Source organism: Myotis nattereri (genome assembly GCF_964212035.1).
Source record: "Myotis nattereri genome assembly, chromosome: 8".
Classification (NCBI taxonomy): Eukaryota; Metazoa; Chordata; class Mammalia; order Chiroptera; family Vespertilionidae; genus Myotis; species Myotis nattereri.
In genome coordinates, this window is record NC_138083.1 from 67,334,349 (window position 1) to 67,358,783 (window position 24,435).

General features: G+C 46.6%; 1 protein-coding gene across 1 annotated transcript in view; it reads right to left on the reverse strand.

Annotated features, from left to right (window-relative positions):
• Nucleotides 1-2,447, reverse strand: part of ARFGEF2 (ARF guanine nucleotide exchange factor 2) — an 84,324-nt gene extending 81,877 nt beyond the window's left edge. The window contains exon 1 of the mRNA XM_081096602.1: nucleotides 2,100-2,447. Within this exon, the coding sequence (XP_080952728.1) occupies nucleotides 2,100-2,352 (253 nt within the window). The 5' untranslated portion in view covers nucleotides 2,353-2,447. The remainder of the gene's footprint in view (nucleotides 1-2,099) is intronic.
• Between the last annotated feature and the right edge of the window lie 21,988 nt (nucleotides 2,448-24,435).

Consider the following 24,435-nt stretch of genomic DNA (forward strand, 5'->3'; position numbering starts at 1 on the left):
ATACACAGGCTTATTGTGGCTACTTTTACTGGAAAGAGGACTGTGTCTTGAGATGCAGAGTGACATCTTATTAGGCACTTTGCTGTACGTTTTCTACTGTTTATAAGTAAAACAGTCATTTTTATTTAACAGCAACAACACACAATTACTCTCTTAAACAAGATGGCTGGTTCAACTCAACACTAAAGTGTAGGTCTCCTTACTATAGCTCCTATTACTCAATTTTATGACGATGAGCCACTATGTCAACTTGCTATTCATTTAACCTATGGTCGAATTACTTCCTTTACAGGCTATGTCTTACATTCACTACTAACACACTGAATGTGCATTCCACAATATGGGTTGGAAAAATCTGAACTTCTGAAGAAAGATATGGTCCAAAAATGTCTAATAAGCTCTCAATGTTATGGCCCTTGATGATCCATTTTATAAGTAGGTTCCAAGAATGTGATATACAATTTGGTGAAAATTATATGTTGTTCTCTGAGGAAGGAATGGAGACTTTTCTGCCAAATAACTATTTTGAATCGTGTGTGACAATACACTTAAAAGTAACAGTGAGAGGATAGAATCCAGGGAGATTTCCAAGCAGAGTTATAAGTACCAGGCCTTTTGGCCTAACTAGCAAACTGCTTTGTAGTGCTTATCGAGCATTCCTGATAAAACGACATCCAACACGCAGCCTTGGTTTTTCTGAACAGAAAAGCGTCGCAAGTCTAAATCTCAGTAAATTCCTCCAAGATTATCTAAGCAACAACCTCTATGTCACTAGTTCTTGACCCTTGAGGGAGCCAGACCCTGATGGGAATCTGATGAAAGCCAGGGACCTTCTTCCCAGAGGAGCGCAAAGTTCACAAGCCCACTCCCAGGCCCCAAGAGAAGAATCTCAGCACTGTACCTTGGACCAGATAAAGTGAGAAAGGTGATGGCAATCTCAAACTCTGCAGAAAAGAAAGCTTTCCGCTTACGCAGTTCGTTAGGAAAAACAGGTCTTTTTACATATTCCAAACCAAAGGCATAGGGGCAGTGAGGCCAGATCTAGTCAACCGTTTTGATCCCCACCACCCGGAACGCTCTTCTCCCAAACCCCACAGGGATGCTCCTTGCCTTTCAGTATTCTGTTCAAATGTCACCCCTCGGAAAGGATTACTTTCTTGACACCTCAACAAAAGCATTCCTTTGTTATCACATCTCGCTCTTTTATTTTTACAAAAGTACTTATTAGTATTCAAAGGTGTCTCATTAATTTTCTTATTTACTTATCTCCCCTACTAGAGTTGTAAGCTCCTAAAAGGGCAACTATCTTGTCTGACTCGTTCCCCACTGTATCCCCAGTGCCCATCACGGTGCCCGGTACACAGTGCGCATGTGACAAATATCTGTTGCTTTAAACTGAAACATAGGATGTTGATGTTGGAATTAAGGTTTTAACTAGTTATGAGTCAGCGCCCTCTCCCTTTCCGTAACTAGGGGTCTATCCGATCAGTGTCTACTGTGTGCCAGGCACGGTTGCAGGTGCAGCGGACCCAGAAGCGAATAAAACCGACAAGCAACCTTGTCCTCACAGACCCTCCCCTGGAGTGGACCGCCCGGGCCACGTCTCCTCCACACCATACCTGGGAGACGCAGGAGAGCCTGCTCCATGCCCCCCGTGAAGGGGGATAGTGGAGCCCCCCAAGTGGGAGGAAGACGGTCTCCAACCCGCACTTCCACAGCAAGCCTCCGGTTTGCCCAAACCAGCCCTCCCCACCTGCCCGCTCGCACGGAGCCCCCGCCGGGCGCAGAACTGACTCGAGGCAGGACTACAGTGAGGGGGTGAGGGGAGGAACCAGGAAACGGGACGCCGAGGCGAGTGCCCCAAGGCTGGAGGCGGGAGAGCCTGCCGCGCCGGTCGCCACAACTTGCGGGGTGACCTTGGGCCAGTCCCGAGGCGCCAGAGCATCCGTCTCCCCCGAGGTCCTGAAGGAGGACAGCAGGGTGGGACTCGGGGTCGGGGGGAGGCGGAGCCCCGGAGGCCGGGCTGAGGGCGAGGGGGGGTAACGGCCGACGCGGGGAGGCCGGCGCGGGGCCGGACCGGGTCGGGGCGGCTCACCCACCGAGCGCCACCTGGCAGGCCCTGCGCAGCTGGGAGTGCTGGGGCCGCTTCACCTCCTTGTCGGCCAGGATCTTTTCCAGGGCCCGGGACACGAACATGCTCTTGGTCTGGCTCTCCTGCATGGCACCAGCCCGGCGGGGGCTGGGAGCCCCGCGGGCTGGCGGCACGAGCGAACGGGTGAACGAGGCCGCGGGCCCGGCGTCCCGGTCGGCACCCGCCGCGTCCGTCCGTGCCGCCCCGTCAGGAAGCGACATCGCGGCCCCACAGCGCCGCCATGTTGGAGCGCGTCACGTGACCACGTGACTGGCGGGGCCGCTGCGGCCGCCGCGCGTCCGTCGACCCCGTGACCCCGGCAAGGCGGGGCCTACGCTGGGAAGGGGCGGGGCCAAGGTGGGGGAAGGCAGGCAGGGAAAAAGAGGGTGGGGAGGCGAATGGAAGTGGGCGAAGGCGGGTCGGGACCTGGAGGGCAGAAGAACGGAGGTGAAGGCAGGAGAGATGGCGATGGGGTGATAGAAAAGGAGGCGAGGAGACCGCGAGGCAGCGAGGACCGTGAGAGTGGAGTTAGGGGTAGGAGAGGAGATGGGAGGAGAGGAAGGAAGGGGGGAAAGCTTGGGAAAAGAGGATTGGCCAGGGACGGAGAGAGATGATCAAGGGGCAAAAGGAGGAGAGAGAGGCAGCCAGGGGAGTGGAAGAGGAGGGGAGGTGGTTAGAGATGAGGGGAGCTGGTTAGAGACGAGGGGAGGCATGAAGGTAGGAGAAGCGGCGGGGGGTGGGGGGTGGAGCTGGGGTGAGAGGAAGTGAAGGGGTGAAGGCAGGGAGGAGGTAGGGAGTGGAGAGCGTAGGAGAAGAGCAGAGAAGAAGGAAGAAAAGAGGAGATGAGAGGGATAAAGGGAAGAGGGGGAAGTTGGGACAAGGGCAGAGGAATGAAAGGGACAAAGAATGGTGTGGGAGGAGGTGAAGAGGAGGAGGTGAGAAAGGATGGAAAGAAAGCAGGGTGGGTGATGGAGAGAGTAAAGGAAATGAAGGGGATGATGAGTGGACGGGAAGGAGAAGCCAGGGCAAGGTAGAGAGAGAAAGAGAGACAGGTATTCGTGTGCACTCTACAAACGGGATTTCTCCCTGCTGTTGGCAAGACACACCCCTTCCGCCCAAGCCTCCTGTCTGTGCAGCAGAGCTGACCCCTGGCATCTAGTATGGAGACCCTCTGTGCATCGTGCCACCCCTGTGCACAGCGCAGCCAGGAAGAGCCACCCCAAGTGCATAGCCCTCTGGAGTGCATCTGTTTATTCTCATAACCTTGTGGTTCCTCCCCGTGCAGTACACCAGGGCAAGGGGGCTTGGGGTGATGTCTGACAGAAGCAGAAGCAGAGATCGCCAGTGTTATACAGCTGCAAATGAGTATACGAAGACAGATACTCTGGCCCTAGGGCACCTTCTCCCCATCCCACGACCAGTGATATCACAACACCACTGGTGATGCCCCTTGGAGCCCTTTTTCTTACACTGCCATCCTCTCCCAAGTGGGGCCATGGTGCTTTGGGCTCATGCAAGAACATGTCTTTCTTGGAAACCACAGAAACTTCCCATGCAGGCATGTTCAAATGCTCAGGTCTCAGTTCAAACATCTCAGGGAGGCCCTCCCTGACCACCCTGTTTATTTATTTATTTTTAATTGATTTCACAGAGGAAGGTAGAGGGAGAGAGAGATAGAAACATCAATGATGAGAGAATCATTGATCGGCTGCCTCCTGCACACCCCGAACTGGGGATCGAGCCCACAACCCAGGCATATGCCCTTGACCGGAATTGAACCCACGACCTTTCAGTTCGCAGGCCGATGCTCTATCCACTGAGCCAAGCTGGCTAGGGCCTGACCACCCTGTTTAAATAGCCACCTCTCCCGCTGGCCCCTGTGGCTCAGTTGTTTACTAAGCATCCTCCCATGCGTGGCGAGGTCACTGGGTTCAATTTCTGGTCAGGGCACACGCTCAGGTTACAGACTGGATCCCCAGTGGGGGGCATGCTCAGGTTGCAGACTCCATCCCCAGTGGGAGGCATGCAGGAGGCAGCTGAATGATGATGTTTCTCTCTTTCCATCTCCCTTCCTTTCTAAAAAAATCAATAAAAGCATATATATTTTTAAAAAGTGCAAAGCCACATGAACTTAAAAAAAATTAAAAAAATAAAGTAGCCCCTCTTTCCCTACTTGGTGTGTTCATTGCATTTTCTGACCTTTTTAACTTGTTGACTTGTTTGTGATCTGCCAGGTATAGGCCACAGAAGGGCAGACTGTATCCCCAGGGCCTGGTCCAGAGCCAGGTCGAATGTTTCATGGCCATGAATTCCATTGCTGTAAATGTGGCTTTATAGCTCTTCCTGTTAAAAAGTGGAGTCTGTTTCTTTGGGGTGGCCTTGTGACTTGCCTTGACCAATAGATGTGATAGAAGTGAGGCTGTGTGTGGTCCAGAGCCTGTGCATCAAGAAGTCTTGGGTGCTCAGGAAGCATCTGGAAGAAAGAGCACACGGAGAGAGAGGCCCAACCATTCCAGCTGACCCACCCGCTGCATAAAGCAGCTTCAGTAAGCCTGGTGACACCAGCAGAACTGCCCAGCCAACCCACAGAGTAGCAGAAAACAACAAATGATTGTTCTTTTAAGCCACTCCACTTTGGAGTAGTTTGTTACACAGCACGGGACACCCCTTAATCCTTATGTGTTGAATGAATGAGTGCTTGAATGTGTGAAACTCTCTGGGAAGTGCAGTGCAACCCTCTGACTAACAAGTTTTGAGCCACCCCCCACAACAAGGTCAGGCTATGTCACTCCCTGCTGAAAACCCTACAGGACTCCCCAGGGCCCTTGGCATTGAATCTAAGGGAAAGTTTCTCCTGCTAGCTGGAATTAGAACGTTCCTATGAAACCTTACGTAAGCTGAAATGGCATAAGGCGAAGAAGCAATTACCATTAATGTATATGGGAAATTTTTTGAGTGTTCCCAGATAACTTAGCAGAACACCACATGTTGTGCACCCGTCAATCCGCTCAAGCTATAGACTTGCCATTTTATCTATTACTGGGTGCTGGCTAATGGAAACCACTTTGCTACTAGCAGAACCAGTAGTAACTTCGGCAGCTTTCAAGATTCTCTCTCTCTGTGTGTAAGTGGTATGAATGGCCAACACAGGCAAGTTCAATGCCTTTATTTCATTCACCACAATCAAAACACTTAAGTATGTCCAGTTTTACTCTAAGCAGAACCCCCTTAGCGCTCTCTGAGGCTCTTCTGATACCTTAGGATACATCTTGGTGATGGATGCACGACATAAATGAGGGTGAAACACAGATGCTCACAGTCACAGTTCAAAGCCCTGGGGCTCGATGTGGAGCTGCTTGCTGCATGTGGATCCCGGAGGAGCTTGGTGGTGTCACTCTCACTGCTGAGGGTGTGCACTGCCTCTATAATGGCTCCCGTCTTGCTTTACGGATTTCTTTTGGTTAAGGAAAACAAGTACCAGTGTAGGTCTTTTGTACTAGTAAAAGCCAAGCTGAGGAGCGCGAACTTTTGAAAAGCAGGGGATACCTGTGTCTCACCTTGGCTGAATTCTCTGCCTGAACCTCTCTCTCCCCTTTCCTTCTCTTCCTCCCCAGGACTCTCCAGCCACACTGGATTCCCTTTTTGTTTCCATCAAAGGCTTGGGTGAAGCATCCCTGTTCCTCTCAATCAGTGCATCTCAGTGAGGGCAGTGCGACCCCCCAGGGCATGTTGAAATTTTGTGGGGGGAGTAATTTTATTGTTATGATGGGGGGGGGGGAGCAGGAATGCTTGACAACATCCTGTAGAGAGCGGGACAATCCAAATGGCAAAGATTTACACGTGTCTCACGTGGCTGGACTAGACATCCCTGTAGGGGAGAAACCTGTTCAGAATGATCTAAACCTAGAACCTACATCTGCTTTACATATAAACACAAAGCACTTCTCATCCTGTTTTAATATGTGTGGAATTTTCCAGGAATGCAACTATTATTGTAATTCAAGGGGAAACTGTTTTGTCTGGAACTGTTGTTCGCCATTTCAAAACCACATCACTGCCATTTACTCCAGCCATGGTATTTGAGTTGCCACCACCGCACCCTGGTAAGTCTGCTTTGTAGCTGTCACCATTCAAGGGATTCTCCTTTTAGGTTCCCGCATCAGGCTGCTTTATTGTATCCCTTAGACTCTAAGGCTTAGACTTAGAGTAATTGTGTCTGAGCATTTATACATCATAATAAAATTTGCAAATTATACATTGCTTTCCTTTTGTTTCATCTTTGTTAGGTCATTATCTTTTTTAAAAAATTATGTGTGTGGGAAGATTTAATTGCCTATGGATTTCATTTCTGAATAGTTAATGGAGACCTAGTGGTTATAAAAAGGGGTGTGTGGTGTCTATTGGGGTTGGAAAGCCCTGCTGGCTGGCTCCTTCCCACCATTCTGTTCGAAGCTCAAAGTCACTGGCAAGGGAGGCTGTCACTAACTTCCCAGTCTTATCGCCCCTGCTCCCACGACTTGTTTCCACATCGTCTTGATTTACTTCACTTGTTGCACTAAATTTAATTTGAAATGGTGGTGTGTGTGTATCTGTGTACTAGGTATCTTTTGCTGCATAACAAATTACCTGAACACTTTGTGGCTTGGAAGAAAACGTTTATGATCTCATCATTTCTATGGTTAGGAATTTGGGAGCAGCTAGGTTGGTTCTGACTCAGGATCTCTCATGAAGTTGCAGTCAAGCTGTCAGCTGGGGCCAGGTCATCAGAAGGCTTGCCTGGAGCTGGAGGAGCCGCCCACAGGGTGGCTCCCTCACAGGGCTGCTGGTTGGAGATCCCAGTTCTTCACCCCGCTGTAGGGCTGCTGAGTGTGTCCCTGATGCAGCACCTTACTTTCCCCACAGCGAGTGGCCCAAGAGAAGAAGAGAGAGAGCGATCATAGGAGGCCACAGTGATTTTTATGACCTAGTCTCTGAAGTGGCTTACCATACAGATGAGGTGCTGTTTTGGTGACTCAACCATGTTTGGCATAAATGGTGGTGATGTGGCCGAAACCGGTTTGGCTCAGTGAATAGAGCGTCAGCCTGCGGACTGACGGGTCCCGGGTTCGATTCCGGTCAAGGGCATGTGCCTGGGTTGCGGGCACATCCCCAGTGGGAGATGTGCAGGGGGCAGCTGGTCGATGTTTCTCTCTCATCGATGTTTCTAGCTCTCTGTCTCTCTCCCTTCCTCTCTGTAAAAAATCAATAAAATATATTTAAAAAAAATGGTGGTGATGTGGTTTTGAAATGGTGAACTTCCAAACAAAATACAGTTTTCCCTTGATTTACATACAATTGCTTTAGAAATGAATGACAGGTTCAGTCCACACTCAAGGAGAGAAGAATTAGGCTCCGCCTTTTAAAGGAAAGGTCTGTTTTCACGTGAGTTTGTTCACTTGGCATCTTGTTTTCTCCAGGTAGAATGTGCATCCATGAAGGTAGAGACGTTGTCTCATTCATCGTTCTATACCCAGAGCACATAGGAGGTGCTTAGTAACTGTTTATGGATGAATGAATGAAGGTGGCTGGATTGGGGTCCACATGATTTAATCATTCAATCAGCAAGTTATTTTGGGGACAACTTGTGCATTTCTAAGGTAGGCACAATATTGGTTCCCAAAGATCTCCACATCTTAACCCCCAGAAGCCTTAGAGGGCAAAGGGATTTTGTAGCTGTGATTAAGGGTTTGGAAATGGGGAAATTATTCTAGATTACCCAGTAGGCTCAATATAATCACAAGGATCCTTATCAGAGGGACACGGGAGGGTCAGGGTCAGGAGATGTGATGATGGAGCAGAGGTTGGAGTGATTGTGGGGCCACAAGTTGAGGAACACAGGCAGCCTCTAATAGCTGGAAAAGGCAGAGAAATGGGTTCTCCCTTAGTGCCTCCACCAGAAACACGGCTTGACGCTTCCGACCTCCAAAACTGTGAGAGAATACATTTGTGTTGCTTTAAGCCACTACATTTATGGGAATTTGTTATGGCAGTTAAATTTGAATTTCAGGTAAACAATGAGTACTTTCTTTAGTCTAAGTATGTCTCATGCAATCATTGGGACAGAGTTATATTTTCAAAGTATTTGCTGCTTACCTGAAATAGAAATAATTGCAATTTAACTGAATACGTTGTATTTTTTTTATCCAGCGAGCCCTCCCCCCTACCTCCCACCCCCGCCCCCCGTGTCCAGCAGCCTCATTGGACCACAAGGCCATCTTTGACACAGAAGTCTCCTCAGCAGAGCAACTAGAGAGGAGGCACCTGGCTCCCTGACATCCCGGGGTGCCTACCGATGGACTTTTACATGAGGTAGACATAAGCACCTTTTATTTCCGGTTCCTTACCTCTTGCAGCTGAACCTGGTCATAAGTAGTAAAGTTGGCAGCTAACCGTGTCTGCTCTGACTCCTGCTTTCCTCTGAGTAATGTCTCAACGTGGTGACACGCAGCATCATGTGAGGCCCTTGTGGCCAGCCTGCCGTTGGCCTTTCCCGTTGCCAGTCCGGGTTCTTCCCACCGCACACAGACTCTATACGCCTGGCCATCCTGGATGACCCGCCCGCTCCCAGAGTGCCTCTGTGTGTCACTGTTCCCTTTGAAACATATTTACTTTCTGTGTTTACTTTAAGGCAGAACTCAAACGCAGTGTCCTCGATTCCTGCCAGCAGGTCTGCGGTGGCCACACGCACACACACACGAGCAGAATCCAATGGCGAGGTACATAACCTCCTTTGGAGAGACTCTCCAAAGTCTATGGTTGAGGCTTTTCCCAACCATGAGGCCCCAACTCGAGCCCCCACTGCACTAGAAATGTTAACTTGTTCGATGTAAATAGTTAAGACACCACGGTGTGGGATTTTGTGGTTTGCTTGTCCTGAGAAGAGGACCCTGAGACAAGGGTTTGAGTGTGTTTGGGAGGGGATCCTAGGACACGGCAGCAGGGGAGCGGGGATGCAGCCAGCAAAGGTGTGACATCAAGCCAGTGACCGCTAAGGGCATCTGGGGCTCTAGCCCACTGGACAACCCAGAGTCAGTGTAGACGTGCCTCGGAGTTCTCCAGCGAGGGAGGAGGGAGCTGGGGTAGTTATTCACAGTCCCCACCCATCTTGGCCGACGGGCTGCTTCTGGGGACTTGGACTCTGAGACTGTGCCCTGCACACTGGCTGGCCAAGCCCCACGGCCCATGGACAGCAGCCTCCTCCAGGCAGGACAGGGTAGGTGAGTGCCCAGGGCAGATGGCTGGGGCATGACGGCGTCTGCCACATGCTGCTTTGGAAATTGTTTTGGTTTAAATATGCCAAACTCTCAGCCTCAGAGGTTTCTCTGGCCAAAGACATGTGCTTGGCCAAACTTGGGAAGACCAGAAGTGCCAGTGGGTTGACATACTTCGGAGAGCTGCCCAGTGATAAACCTACAGCTCTGGCGCATGCTCCAGAGCCTATAGTCTCCCAGAGGTCCCCAGTGACCACTAGCCTGAGGGCAAACCCCGTAGTGGCTTCCTTCCCTTCCCTGTTCTCCCACTGATGTTTCCCAAATAAACCATTTGGATGTGAGGGCGATCTGGCTGCGACATCTGTCACCCCATTGATCGCCAGGGTTGATTCGGCTGATCTGGCTGGCCAGGCGGGTGTCCCCCTCCTCCCTCACCGATCCATGTGTGTCCCTCCCGAAGCTGCGCGCTCGGTCGAAGAGGACGACGTCCCCCCCCCACCTCCCCCCCCCCCCCCCCCCGCGAGGAGAGGACCGGTCTTTGGTCAAGGGTATACGAGTAGCTGCGCTCCCCTGCTAGAACCTCCAAACAAGCTCTCATAAACCATTTGCACCCACATCCTTGTCTCAGGATATGCTTCTGGGGAACCCCCCTATGGGGATAGAATGATGGTTCCCCAAAGATACCCACATCCTAATCCTCTGAACCCGTGAAGATGTTACTTTACATGGCAAGAGGGATTTTGCAGATGGAATTGCATTAAGGATCTTGGGATGGGAAGATTACTCTCGACTATCTGGCTGGGCTGAATATAATCACAAGGGTTCTTATAAGTTTAAAAGGAGGCAGAAGAGTCAGAGCCAGAGGAGGCACATGTGACGGCAGAAGCAGAGGTCGGGGCGAAGCCATTGCTAACTGCGAGGACGCAGGAAGGGGCCATGAGCCAAGGCGAGTGGGCAGCTCTAGATTCAGGAATAGGTAAGAAAAAAGATTCTCCTCTGGAGCCTCCAGAAAGGACACAGCCCTCATGACACCTTGAATTTGGCCCAGTGAGACCCATTTTAGACTTCTGACCTCTAGAACTGTGAGATAAGAAATCTGTGTTGATTTAAGCCACTGAGGCAATTTGTTACAGCAGCCACAGGACAATAATACCTAGACAATGAGTGTACCAGGCAAGTGTTGAATTGCAAACAACAGGTTCACTCTAGATCATTTAAGCAGAAAAGGATTTTATTAAAATATACCAAGAAGGAGGGCCAGGGAATCAGTTTTGGAGGCTCCACCACCAAAGGCAATGTCCACATTTAACTGCTGGACAGTCCAGAAAGACCCACTGCCACCACCCTGGAGTGCAGGCTGTCTGCTCACAATGGCCAGTGCTGAGTATGGGATGCACTCTCTAGGACCCGGCTTCTGTAGCTGTCCCTGAAAGCTGCAGGCCCCTCTGCTACTCTCACCGGGTGGATTTGAGGTGTGCCTTCTTCATGTCACTCACTTCCAAATTGAAGGCCCGTCTGGTTATGACTGATTGGCAAAGCCAAGGCCATCCGCCTGCCTCTAGCTGCAAGGGAGGCTCGAGATCCGGTCTGGCTCCACCTTCCACTTGTAAGGTGGGACATCCCCCACACATAGACAGGGTAGCCAAAAAGCATGCCACATGCTCCCCACAGCTAACCTTTAGATAAGCCTGAGGAAGAAGGAGGGCCCTTCCAGGTGAAAGGAACAGCATGCGTCAAGGTGTGGAGGCTACACTGGGCTGGGCCTGTAGGAAAGAAAACACAGCAGAAACATGAAGGAGTTAGGGTCAAGGGCGTGCCAGTGGGCATCCAGGACAAACGGGAAATGAACACAAAATAATTTGATAAAGGAAATTAGAGAAAATCAATTTTGGGGGAACCAGTTGTAGGTCAATGTGATAAGTATTGTCAGAGTCCCTTGTCCTGTTGTGGCTACAGACTTGTAGCCTGGCCTGGCTCTTCCATGTGAGGTTCTTGGTTGAGTAGCAGCAGAGACAGATCAAGGCAGAGATTCCTGGTAGCCTACCCCAGTAGTCATTCCTTCCTTCCTCTTGAGCAATGTGACTCTGATTTTTAGCCAGAAACCTAACTACTCAGTGAAATACTAACCATCCCTGCCTTTCTCACATCTAAGAGTCATCTTGTGATTAAGCTCTAACCACAAGGTGTTAAGTGAGACGTGTAGGTCTCCTTAAAGGGGTGAGGGCGTATCATTCTTCACTCTCTCCTCTTCCCTTCTGGCCAGAATGTGGATACAGTGGCTGGAGGCAGAGCAGCTGTTTTAGACCACGAGGCAGTGTACTAACTGCAGCCAGAAAAACACAAGGATGCGGGTCTCCGACAGCCAGGGACTGCTGACCTCTGCAGTCTTTCACAAAGAGAAAATTGCCTATCTTGTTTAAGTCGCAGTTATTTTTGTTTTGTTTTTTTTCTGATGTATGCAGCCAAACCTAATTAATACACTAACTTTTACTAACTTAAGAAAAAAAGGGCTATACCAGAATGTTGATGGATCTTTTACAAAACTAATTAGAAGACTGGAGAATCAGGCTGAGAAAATAAGTGGGAAATGAGGATGTTCGGGGAATCCGAAATTATACCAAAAGAGGATTCTGCAAAGAATGCTTTTGGTCTCAGAACTGAATACTGGGTCCTCATTCTTGGCTTTGTCTAGCCTTTCAGAACAAGTCCTAAACCTCTCACCTACGTTGCTTACTGCAGATTTAAAGGCCTGAGCCCAGGATCTGCTAATTTTACCCTAATTCCATCCTCAACCTTGACGCAATTTATATATCGGCCACCAGAGGACGCCAATGTCCAGGCAGTTCAGATGGACTCACCACCTGGTCCTGTTTTACTCCCCTCTGAAAAAAAGGAGGGAAAAGGTTTTGGTTTCATCGTCTGGCCTTAGCATCATTCTCATTAGCTCCCCCGGCACCAGAAGGAAATCTGATAGCTATGTCATGTGTGAGTTCGTACTGGCTTATTTTATCCTTCAGAGATAATCAGAAAAAAATCTCCCTCACCACAACGTTCCACGAGCCCACCTCATAAAATCTGGGGACTTCCTTCTCCGCTTTCATTGCCAGCCTTAGGCGAAAATCAGCCAAGTTTGATTTCGATACACTTCCACTTCTGCACTATTTTGCCAGTGAGTGCTTCTCATCTAGGACCTACGATACAAATAAAGCTTCAACCACCCCCACATTAATTTATATCTGCGTTGTCTGTCTCTCCACACAAGAAATTCAGGTCGATGAGAATAAGGACTTGGGTGCTTTGTCCCCAGGGCCTAGAACAGAGCACAAGCACCATATGGTGATGGGACAGAAGGAAATGTCTGCCTCCCCATTTCCTCTCTGCCTGGGTTAGGCCGCAGCCTCCTTCCCCACCCAGCTCGCTCCCTCCTCCCAGGCTCTCCTGAACTCCTGCAGGTGGGATTTGCCTCTCCCCTTGGGAGTCACTTAGTCATATACCAAGCTGCCACATTTTATTCCTCCTTTCCTCATTTTGTACTTCCAGCTGGGAGCCGTGGGACTGGGAAGCAAAGAGAATGATCCTTCCCATAATGCGTTCAGCTACAACTGTCCCCTGGCTGCCTCCCCCGAGTTCTCCAAGGGGATTTTAGGGGCTTAGGAGGAGGCGGGGGTCTCAGAGCCTCACAGATCCCCTGATGTCTGCTGCCCCAGGTACATCTTCCTTTAGTTCCTTCACCATGGCACCCGACCTCCTGGGACTGCTGCTTTCTTCCCAAATCTGCTCAGGTGGCAGGCACTTTGGAGCTAATTTCCAAGCTGGATCCTATTTAAGGCAATGGCTTTCAGAGCCCCTGGGCCCAGGAGGAGAGGGGACCAAACTTTCCCACTGTTTTCATTAATGCCCCAACTGGAAGAGATTATTTGGCAATAGAATCTCTCTGTTTCTAAAGATACCAAGACTCTAGGAATTGTAGATTCTCTCTGGTCTGGTAAAAATTATCTCCCAGACTTGTGGACACAGAATTCATTCCAGCCTGCTCAGAATCTCCAACTCGTTTTCCCATGGTCAGAACTGATTTCTGTCCTTGAGTTCTCTTGTTGCTTGTCCCTCAATTAAAGCAGTTATTCTGGTTTTTATTCTTCTCAGAGCCTGACGCTCCTTAAGACAAGAACCACTTTTTACACATCTCAGAATTCCCTAGAGCTGGGATACCCAACACCCGCCCATGACACACACACACACACACACACACACACACACACACACACACACAGAGCCGGGCTAGACTGTGAGGAGTGAGGTTTTTGTTTGTTTGTTTAGCAGTTCATGTACTTTTGAGAAAGTAGCAATGTAGTGAAATTCTCATAAACTTTAACTGCTGTTTGTTCTAATATTTTAATCTCCTTCCCTTTTTGGGGGTATAGTGATGGTGCTTTAAATACTCCTTTTTGTCTTATCTTAAAGTCTTTACTTGGTAATATGAAAAGCAGACCATCTTATGTAGATCGTCCAATCATTTGATTTGTTTTTAAGAAATGGTACTGGCCTTGAGAAGTCCAAAAGGCTGGGAACCATTGTCCCACCGTAATCAGCACAGTCCCCAAAGCAGAAAACCTCCAATTGTCATATGACACAGAAATTCCACTCCGAGGTGTATTCCCAAGAGAACTGAAAACAAGGTACACAAAATCTTGTACAGGAATGTTCACAGCAGCACTATTCACAACAGCCAGACAGTAGAAGCAACTCAAATGTCCATCACCAGAGAAATGGATAAACAAAATGTGGAATAGTCACGCAATGGAATATTATCTGTCTATATAAAACCCTAATATGCAAATCGACCAAATAGCAGAACCACAGGTGAACAACTGGTTGCTATGACACACACTAACCACCAGGGGGAAGACGCTCAACGCAGGAGCTGCCCCTAGCCCGCAGGCCCTGCAGAGGGAAGTGACAGAGGGCAGCAGCGGGGGGCGGGGCCAGTGAGCGGGCAGGGCCAGGCCAGCCAAGGCAAGTGCAAGGGGGCCCTGATCGCCCCGCAGATTGCCCTGCAGATCGACCCTGATCTAGGAACCCTACCCCTGCACAAATTTCGTGCACCGGACCTTTAGTTTGGCCATAAAAAGCACTGAAGTCCTGATACATGCTACAATGTAAATGAACTTTGAAAACATTACACTAAGTGAAAGAAGCCAGGTGAAAAAGGACAAATATTGTATGATTCCACGCATATGAAATACCTAGAATATGCAAATTTATAGCCAGAAAATAGATTAGAGGGTACCAGAGGCTGGGGGTGGCGGGGGGACAGGGAGGGATGGGGAGTTGTTATTTAATGGGTACCGAGTTTCAGTTTGGGAAAATGAAAACGTTCTACAGCTGGATGGAGGTGATGGCTGTACAACAACATTAATATACTTAATGCTACTGAACTGGCCATTTAAAAATGGCTAAGATGGCAATTTTCACTTTATGTATTTTACCAAAATTAAAAATAACGAAGGAGGGAAGGAGTGACTGTGTCACATGTTGCTGATCCAAGTCGGATGAGGGCTTTGAATGACGATGGGATTGAGTTTTGAATGACAGGTCAAGGGTGAGTAGAGAGAGAAATTTGAGACAGAAATACAGACTCTGAGTTTTTGCTATAAAGGGAAAGAGAGAAATTGGGCTATAGCTGGAGATGAGTTAAACAGAGGTTTTTTTCCCCACCTGAAGATGAAAGATCCAGGAGTTAACCCCTTGTGGTTCAAGATACCTGCTCTACCACAGTCATATGTCCATTTCAGGTACCAGGGAAGAGCCATGACAGGTAGGTCCACGGCCCCTCCCTTTAAGAACACCCCCCAACTTCACCTTTACCCACTTCCCAGCACCACTCCGCATTTCCACATAATCTCATGGCTACAACTTAGTCCCATGTCCACACTCAGCTGCAAGTGGGGCTGGGAAATGTAGTCTTGATACCAGGCAGCTGTGTGCCTAACTAAGAAGGGTTGGGGGAGTCACTGGGGTAACCCTGTATCTCATCTTGCTGGCCACAGTAAGTGGCTCAGGAATGGGCATATGATCAATGAGAATCTTCCCTGGAACTTAGTTGGAAATATTGAGAAAGAGGCCTCACTTTCTGCTAGGGTTGTTAAGCTGGAAGGATGTAGTCTTGTTGCTGCAGGAACCATCCATCTTTTGTCACATAGTGGAAGAGCTTACCTAAGAATGGAGTTAACAGAAAAAAATAAGAGCTAGAGATGGAGATATCCTGACTATAGCATTGGAGTCCCTAGATCAAACTGTGCTTAAAGCTAGTTATCCCCAGAACTGTTTTGTTACATAAGCTAATACATTTCTTTTTCTGCTTAAACCATTTGGGGTTGGGTTTTCTGTCACTTGCCTTCAAAAGAGTCCTGACTAATACATCTATCAGACGCATTTATCCTCATATTTGGGAGATCTCCGTGTATTGCCAAGAGCTCATCAGCTTGATATCTAAGAGGATGACCTAGGAAACTGAATCCTGTGTATAGCAGTCACAGTTCAATCAGAGAAGCTAAAAACCCTCCAGGTTTTAAACGGAGGGAATATAATACAGGGCATTAGTTACAAGGGTGATGGAGGAGCTGAAAAGTCAAAAGGGCATGCTAGGCAACCTGATGATTAAACAGCAGGAAGATGCTGCCACCTCTGTTGGGGGAGGAGTAAAGAGAGGAGTTGGTGTTACCATGCTTCAGAGTCTGGGCCACCGGGTGGAAGTCTGGCCAGGCAGCCAGAGCCAGGACCCCCGAGGGAGGAGCTGGGACCACAGAGGAGACACAGCAGCTGCTGAAGTTGCTGAAATGCCCTGGATTCTCCCCTCCGCTCATTCTCTGGTCTCCACCTAGTGATTCCCATGAGCTGAATCCACCCAGAAACAAGTGATATATGTGCAATAACTCCTTGAGTCCTGGCACATATAGGCTCTTGGAAGGTGTTGGTTGAATTTGAATTTGAAGATGAGAGAGATGTTTGTAGTTTCTTCATCTGTACAGTGAAGATAAAGAGAGCAGTGCCAAACAGGATGGACTAGAGGATTGGGAGAGCTGATACATGTCAGGCATCAGCACAGCCATCGGTACATAGTAAGTGCTCAATAAACACACTACAAATAATGACAATCTTTAGCTGCCACCATACAAGGCAGATATTACTGCATCATTACCCCAGTTTTACCAGGAGGCTTAATTAGTTTTAGAGCAGAGGTTCTCAACTGGGGACAATCTTGCCCACCAAGGCACACTTGGTTGTCACAACGGGGGTAGGAGGACTACTGGCATCCAGTGGGTAGAGGCCGGTGTGTTATGAGTCCCTCAATGCATAGGACAGCGCCCACAACAGAGAAGTATCTTAGAGAGAACACCATGCACAGCCCACAGCTTGTGTTTCCTTTTCCCCCTCAAGTCCTCCTCTTCTTCCTCTCACTCGATTCCTGACACTGCTTTCAATTCCCCACTGGGCCCGGCTAAGCATTTCTTCCTATTTATAGAATCTCAGGTATGAAAGGGCCCATCCAAGTCCCTTAGCCCAACCATCCAGGCTCTCTGCAGGGAGCTTTGAAGGTGCTGTCTCGTTTAATCCTTATAACACCCTCATGAGGCTCTGGGATCCCCTATCCGTGGCAGAAGAGGAAAGGGAGGCTCACAGAGGTTGAGTGAATTTCCACGACCACACAAGTAGGAAGTGCTGAGGTTGAAGCCATGTGATTCCAGAAGCTGGAGTCTAACCTTTCAAACACTAGACGTGGAGAACCAACAAACAGGACCCCTCACCCCCGCCCCAGTCTCCAAGAGTCGCATGCCAGCACAGCCCCACTGGGAGATGTTCTGGGCTAAGGAGTATGGGGATTAGACTCCAAAGGGACTGCAGAATGAGTTTCACATGCACCAACCTGAACCGGGAGAGAACAGGCTGACTGAAGGTGCTGGATTCAGGGGCGAGGGTGCAGGGAGCTAAACACGCTATTGGACAAGGGTGAATTTGTTATTTGTGAGCATTCCTGTGATACCAGATTTAACACCTTTAATTCCCCAGGAGACAGACAGATGCTCCCAGGCTCCCAGGAGGGCAGCTTGGAAAAACATGGACCCGGACCAAGTATGGCAGAAAGGCAGCACTGCCCAGCAGGCTGTGAAGGAAGAGAGGCCAGACCCAGAAAGGCAGGTATGCAAAAGTGAAGATACTAGATGAGGTGGGAAACCCCGTCCCGCAATGCTCCAGTTCCCCAACACGTAAGAGATGTGTGGTAAGGAGCTCCGTGGGGCTGGCCCTCTCTCTAGACCAGGGCTGATGACCACTGGGATCCACTGGGGCCCCCAGTAGGAATAGGATTGCTGGCCATACCATGGTTTATTTATCAGCTCCCTCCTTGAAGAAGAAACTTCAAGCGTGTTTCCAATGTATTGCCATTAGGGGCAAAGTCCCCCCAAAATCTTTGTGCACGTGTCATGCTACTCCCTGGTGTAGATAAGAAGTAGGATAGCTCAGCCAGAGGATGAGTGTAATTTTAATGTAACAGGTCTGACAAATTTCCTTCCAGTTTATAATCCCGTTTCCTTATACCCTTGCCAATACTTGATAACATCAAACTTCAAAATCTGTGTTTCATAAAAGCGAGGCTGAGGCCTTTGCACGTGATTATTGACCATCTGGTTTTCCTCTTTGGTGAACGGCCAGTTTCTCTCCTTTGCCTGCAGTTGTGTTGGGCTGTTTGTCTTAAAAAAATTTTTTTTTTTAATTTGTAGAAGTTCTTTATATATTTTGGACAGTGATCCTTTGCCTGTATAAAATACAAATATTTTCTCCCAGCTTGTCACTTACTCTGCAATGCAAAGTTGCAAAGGTTTTTCCTCTGGTTGTTGTTGAGGTGATAAATACTTAACAAAAGTCTTCACATCAATTTCTGGCACACAGCTAGCATTTGACACACAGCTGAATCGAGTGCCTTCTCTATGCAAAACAAGACGGGGACTGGGCAGGGTGAGCTGAGCCAGGCAACATGTAAGGGAGGGTGGGCACCCAAAAAACCAGTGATCAGGAAAATTATATTTGTAGTGCAATACTGACAAAAATAAAAACGAATGCAAAAAACCATAATGAATTAAATACCAATATTTTTTATAAAAATAGAATCGATCCGTAACAGTGCCATGCCAAAGTTATCCTGGAGCCTGAGGCAAAAGGCAAAGTCTGGAACACTGTTCCTGTCTTTATTTAAAATGCTGATATTTTGTTCACCATGATTTTTTTTTACATTGATTTGGATTGTTTTTAAAATTGCATCATAAATATTTTTTATCCTGATCACCAAGTGTTTGGCACCCCTTAAATTTCACACCCATGTCAGTCTCAAAAGTGTGCTGGTTTAAATGAGAAATTATGTAGTTACTCTACATCTTAACCATATAAAATCTTTGTGCATGGTAAAACTTCAGAAAACTTAAGAGTAGATTTTCACAAAATCTCAGAATCCAAAATTACTTTACAAAAAAAATGAGTTTTGTAATAAATAATTATTGAAAATGCTGCATACTGCCCTAACTGGTTTGGCTCAGTGGATAGAGCGTCGACCTGCGGATTGGGGACTGGGGAGGAGGGTCCCGGGTTTGATTCCGGTCAGGGGCATGGCCTTGGTTGCGGGCACATCCCCAGTGGGGGGTATGCAGGAGGCGGCTGATCAATGTTTCTCTCTCGTCGATGTTTCTGGCTCTCTGTCCCTCTCCCTTCCTCTCTGTAAAAGATCAATAAAATATATTTAAAAAAGAAAAAAGGAAAAAAAAAGGAAATGCTGCATACTGAAACCCCCTCTTGGAAATCTACATTATTCATAAAGATAGCAAAGGTTCTGAGACCTCCACAGTAAGAGAGAGAGAGGAGAGAGAGAGAGAGAGAGAGAGAGAGAGAGAGAGAGAGAGATTTCATGCAATGAAATTCAGTGTTTCCCCAAACTATTTGATTAGAGTAATCTTTTCTCTTCACCAGTTAGTTCCTGTGGAAAATAACTTAGAAAATACTACTTTAAAAATATTATGTATAAACCTAAGTCAAGTAGAAGGAAAGGGAAAAAAATAGAACAGAAATTAATAAAATAAGAAACAGAAAACAATAGAGAAAGTCAAAGAAACCAAAAGATGGTTCTTTGAAAAGATTAAAAAAATTGACAGATCTTAGCCATACTGACAAAGAAACAAAGAGAGAAGACCCAAATTACTAAGATCAAGAATGAGAGAGGAGACATCATTACTGACCTTACAGAAAAACAAAAAAAGGTTTATAAAGGAACGCTATAAACAACTATGCCAAAAATTAGGTTAGTTAGCTGAAATGGACAAATTCCTAGAAACACAAACTAGCAAACTGATTCAAGAAGAAATAGGAAATCTGACTAGATCTATAACAAGTGAAGAAAGAGATACTAATCAAAAATTTTTTCCACAAAGAAAAGCAAGGCTCAGAGAGCTTCACTGGTGAATCCTACCAAACATTTAAGAAAGAATTAATACAAAGTCTTCACAAATTCGTCTAGAAATTAGAAGAGGGGACATTTCCCAACTCAGTCTATGAGGTCAGTATTACCGTGATAACAAAGCCAGATGAAGACATCATGAGAATATGAAAGTACAGACTAATATCTTCATGGACATAGATGCAGATATCCTCAATCAAATACTAGCAAACTAAATCTAGAGATAGATAAAAAGGATTATACACCAGGAATTTATCCCAGGAATGCAAAGTGGACTTAACATGAAAAAAGCAATTAATACAGCAAACTATATTAATAGACTAAAGGATAAAAAAACACATTATCTCAGTAGGCACACACACACATAAAATCCCAACAAACACATTTGACAAAATCCAACACCCTTTCATGATAAAAACAACAACAACAACACTAAACAAACTAGAAATAGAAGTAAACTTCCTCAAGCCAATAAAGGGCATCTACAGACCCCCCCCCCCCCCAGATACCCTCCTCCTTAATGATGAAAGAATGCTTTCCACTTAAGATCAGGAACAAGATAAAGCTGTCTGCTCTCACTACATCTATTGTACATTGTACTGGGCATTCTAGCAGGGGAAATTAGATAAGAAAAAGAAATAAAAGGCATCCAGGTTGAAAAGGAAGAAGTAAGATTATTTTATTTGTTGATGGCATCATCTTTTTAAAAAAAATCTTTGTTGTTGAGATTATTATAGATGTCCTTCTTTTTTTCCCCTATGGCCCCCCTCCACCCGGTTTCCATCCCGCCCCAGGCCTTCGCCTCTCTATTGTCTGTGTCCATAGGTAATGCATATATGCATAAAAGATCTTTGTTTAATCTCTTCCCATCTCCCACCCCTCTTCCCTCTGAGAATTGTCAGTCTATTCCAGGGGTTCGCAAACTTTTTAAACAGGGGGCCAGTTCACTGTCCCTCAGACCGTTGGAGGGCCGGACTATAGTTTTTTAAAAAAAACTATGAACAAATTCTTATGCACACTGCACATATCTTATTTTGAAGTAAAAAAACAAAATGGGAACAAATACAATATTTGTATTTGCATATGGCCCCTGGGCCGTAGTTTGAGGACCCCTGGTCTATTCCATTTCCATGCCTGTGATTCTATTTTATTCATTAGTTTATTCTGTTCATTAGATTTCTTATTTGTTCATGTTGAATTTTAGATTCAGTTGTTGATCGGTATGTATTTGTTGCCATTTTGTTGCTCATATTTTTAATCTTTTTCTTTTTAAAGAATACCCTTCAACATTTCATATAGTACTGATTTGGTAGTGATGAACTCCTTTAGCTTTTTGTTGTCTGTGAAGCTCTTTAGCTGATCTTCAATTCTAAATGATAGCTTTGCTGGGTAGAGTAATCTTGGTTGTAGGTTCTTGCTATTCATCACTTTAAATATTTCTTGCCACTCCCTTCTGGCCTACATCGTTGTTGAGAAATCAGCTGACAGTCATATGGGCATTCTCTTATAGGTAACTAACTGCTTTTCTCTTGCTGCTTTTAAGATTCTCTCTTTGTCTTTTGCTCTTGGCATTTTAATTATGATGTGTTTTGGTGAGGTCCTCTTTGGGTTCGTCTTGTTTGGGACTCTGTGTGCTTCTTGGACTTGTAAGTCTATTTCTTTCACCAGGGAGGGGAAGTTTTCTGTCATTATTTCTTCAAATAGGTTTTCAATATCTTGCTCTCTCTCTTCTTCTGGCACCCCCATAATGCAAATGTTCGTATTCTTGAGACTCCTTACACTATCTTTTTTTTTTTTAAAATATATTTTATTGATTTTTTACAGAGAGGAAGGGAGAGAGATAGAGAGTTAGAAACATCGATGAGAGAGAAACATCGATCAGCTGCCTCCTGCACATCTCCTACTGGGGATGTGCCCGCAACCCAGGTACGTGCCCTTGACCGGAATCGAACCTGGGACCTTTCAGTCCGCAGGCCGACGCTCTATCCACTGAGCCAAACCGGTTTCGGCTCTTTACACTATCTTAATATTTTTGGATTCTTTTTTCTTTATGCTCTACTGGTTGGGTGTTTTATGCTTCTTCATATTTCAAATCGTTGATTTGATTCTCAGAATCCTCTACTCTGCTGTTGAATCCCTGTATATTATTCTTTATTTCAGTCAGTGTATTCTTAATTTCTGACTGGTACTCTCCAAATTTTTTGGAGGTTTCTAGAAGATTCTTGAGTAACCTAGTAACTGTGGTTTTGAACTCTGCATCCAGTAGTTTGCTTTCTTTCATTTCTTTCATTTGTGACATGTTTCTTTGTCTCCACATTTTGGCTGCTTCCCTGTGTTTGTTTCCATGCATTGGGTAGAGCTGCTATGTCTCCTTGAGTTGGTAGAGTGGCCTTGTGTAGTAGGTGTTCTGTAGGGCCCAGTAAGTCAGCCTCCCCAGTCACCTGAACTGGGAGCTCTAGGTTCACCTCTTTGTGGGCTGTGAGCACAGTCTTATTTAGTTGAGACTTGATTGCTGTTGGTGTCACTGGGGGGAATTGACCTCCAGACCAATTGGCTGTGAGGACCAGCTGCAACACCAGTGGGAGAGCTGCTGTGCAGGAGACATCCCCTCCCCCCTATGGAGCAGGACTTGCTTCAGTGGGGCTTTGGTACTCAGTGAGTCTGCCCCTTGAGTGAGTCGCTTATGGAAGTGTAGAGTTGTAATCTGGTATGGTCTGACACTGACCACTGGGTACACTGGCTCATGGGTTTCCAGGGAGGCGCAAAGTCAGCTACTGCCTGGGGCCACCCAGCAGGAGGTACAGAGAGATATGCAGATTTCTCCTTTTTATTGGGTTTGGAAGTGCCCAGACAAGGCCCAGCTGTGAAGCAAGGCAGGCTGGTGCTGGTGCCAGGTCTTGGGCTTCTTATTGATTGGTTTGGGCCTTCCTGACCCAGCTGCAGCTTATTTGAGAGGTTTTAGCCTGAGCAAGGATAGGCCATTCATGTGCAAAAGCTGTTGCCCACAGCTTGGGTGAGGTTATAAATTGGATGAGGCGGGGTCTTAGAGAATCACCAGGGCAGAGCAAACAGAAATGGCTGCCAGTCAGCCCTGCGGCCGACCATGGAGGTGCCAGCCTAGGAACAATGATCCCTGTGAGCACCTCTATCTGGGAGAAAGCTGCCCCTGAATTCCTGCCCCGATGCCAGACAATCTAGTTCCTCCTCATATATGTCTGTGTTCCCCATAGCCTTGTCTTCGTGCTGGAGCTCAGAAGAAGCAGGACCTTGTAAGTTGAGTTTGTGGTGCTGGCCTTTTAAGAGGAACAGCTGGGTCTCCAGCAGCCTCTGTGTCACTGAGCTCCAATCGCACTGGTTTTTATAGCCCATAGTTCACTGCCCTTAGGGACTTCTGGTTCCCTGGTCTGGGGGTCTGGTGTGGTGCTGGGACCCCTTGCTCCTCCGGGCGGCCTCCGCGGAGATTATCTCCCTCCCAATTAAAAAAGCGTCCCCCGTGGGTGCCAGACCAGCCCGTTCCTCGCCTCCGCACCTCCTACCAGTCTCAATGTGCTTTCTTCTTTACTTCTCTAGTTGTAAGGTTTCCATTCAGCCAGCTTTCCTGCGGTTCTGGATGATGGTTGTTCTGTATTTTAGTTGTAATTTTGATGTGGGAGCTGGCGAGTACAGGTGTTTACCTATGCTGCTATCTTCAAATCCTCTGATGGCATCATCTTATATGTTATAAATTACAAGGAATTCATTTAAAAACTATCAGAACTAGTAAAGAAGGTTGTACTATATAAGATTAATATAAAATCAATTGTATCTCTATAAAGTATCAATGAAAAGTTTATAAATAAAAATTAAGTAAATGATTCTATTTACATTAGCATCAAAAATAATAAAATACTTAGGAATAAATTAACAGAAGAAGTACGAAGATTGTGCTCTGAAAACAATAAGATGTTGAAAGAAATAAGAGAAAACCTAAATAAGTGGGAAGATACCCCATTTTCATGGATTAGAAGACTTAATATTGTTAAGGTGGCAGTTCTCCCCAATTGATCTACAGATTCAAAGCAATCCCTATAAAAATCCCAGCTTACTTCTTTGCAGTTGGCAAATTGATCTTAAAATCTGTGCAGAAATCCAAGGGACCCATAAGAGCTGACAAAAAAATAACCCTGAAAAAGAAGAAAGTTAGAGGACTCATAATTCTGGAATTCAAAAGTTATTACAAAGCTACAGTAAAAAAGATAGTTTGGTATTGGCATAAGGGCAGACATATAGATTAATGGAATAGATTGAAAGAATAGAAATAATTTTTTATATTTATAGTCAGTTGATTTTTGACAAGGATGCCAAGACCTTTCAATGGGTAAATAAAATCTTTCCAACAACAGGTGCTGGGACTACTGGATATCCACATGCAAAAGAAAAAGAAAAAAAAAAAAGAATGCATTTGGACCCCTTCCTCACACACAGAATTACTCAAAATGGATCATAGACCTAAAGGTAAGAACTAAAACTAAGATTCTTAGAAGAAAACATTGGAACAAATCTTTGTGACCTTAGGT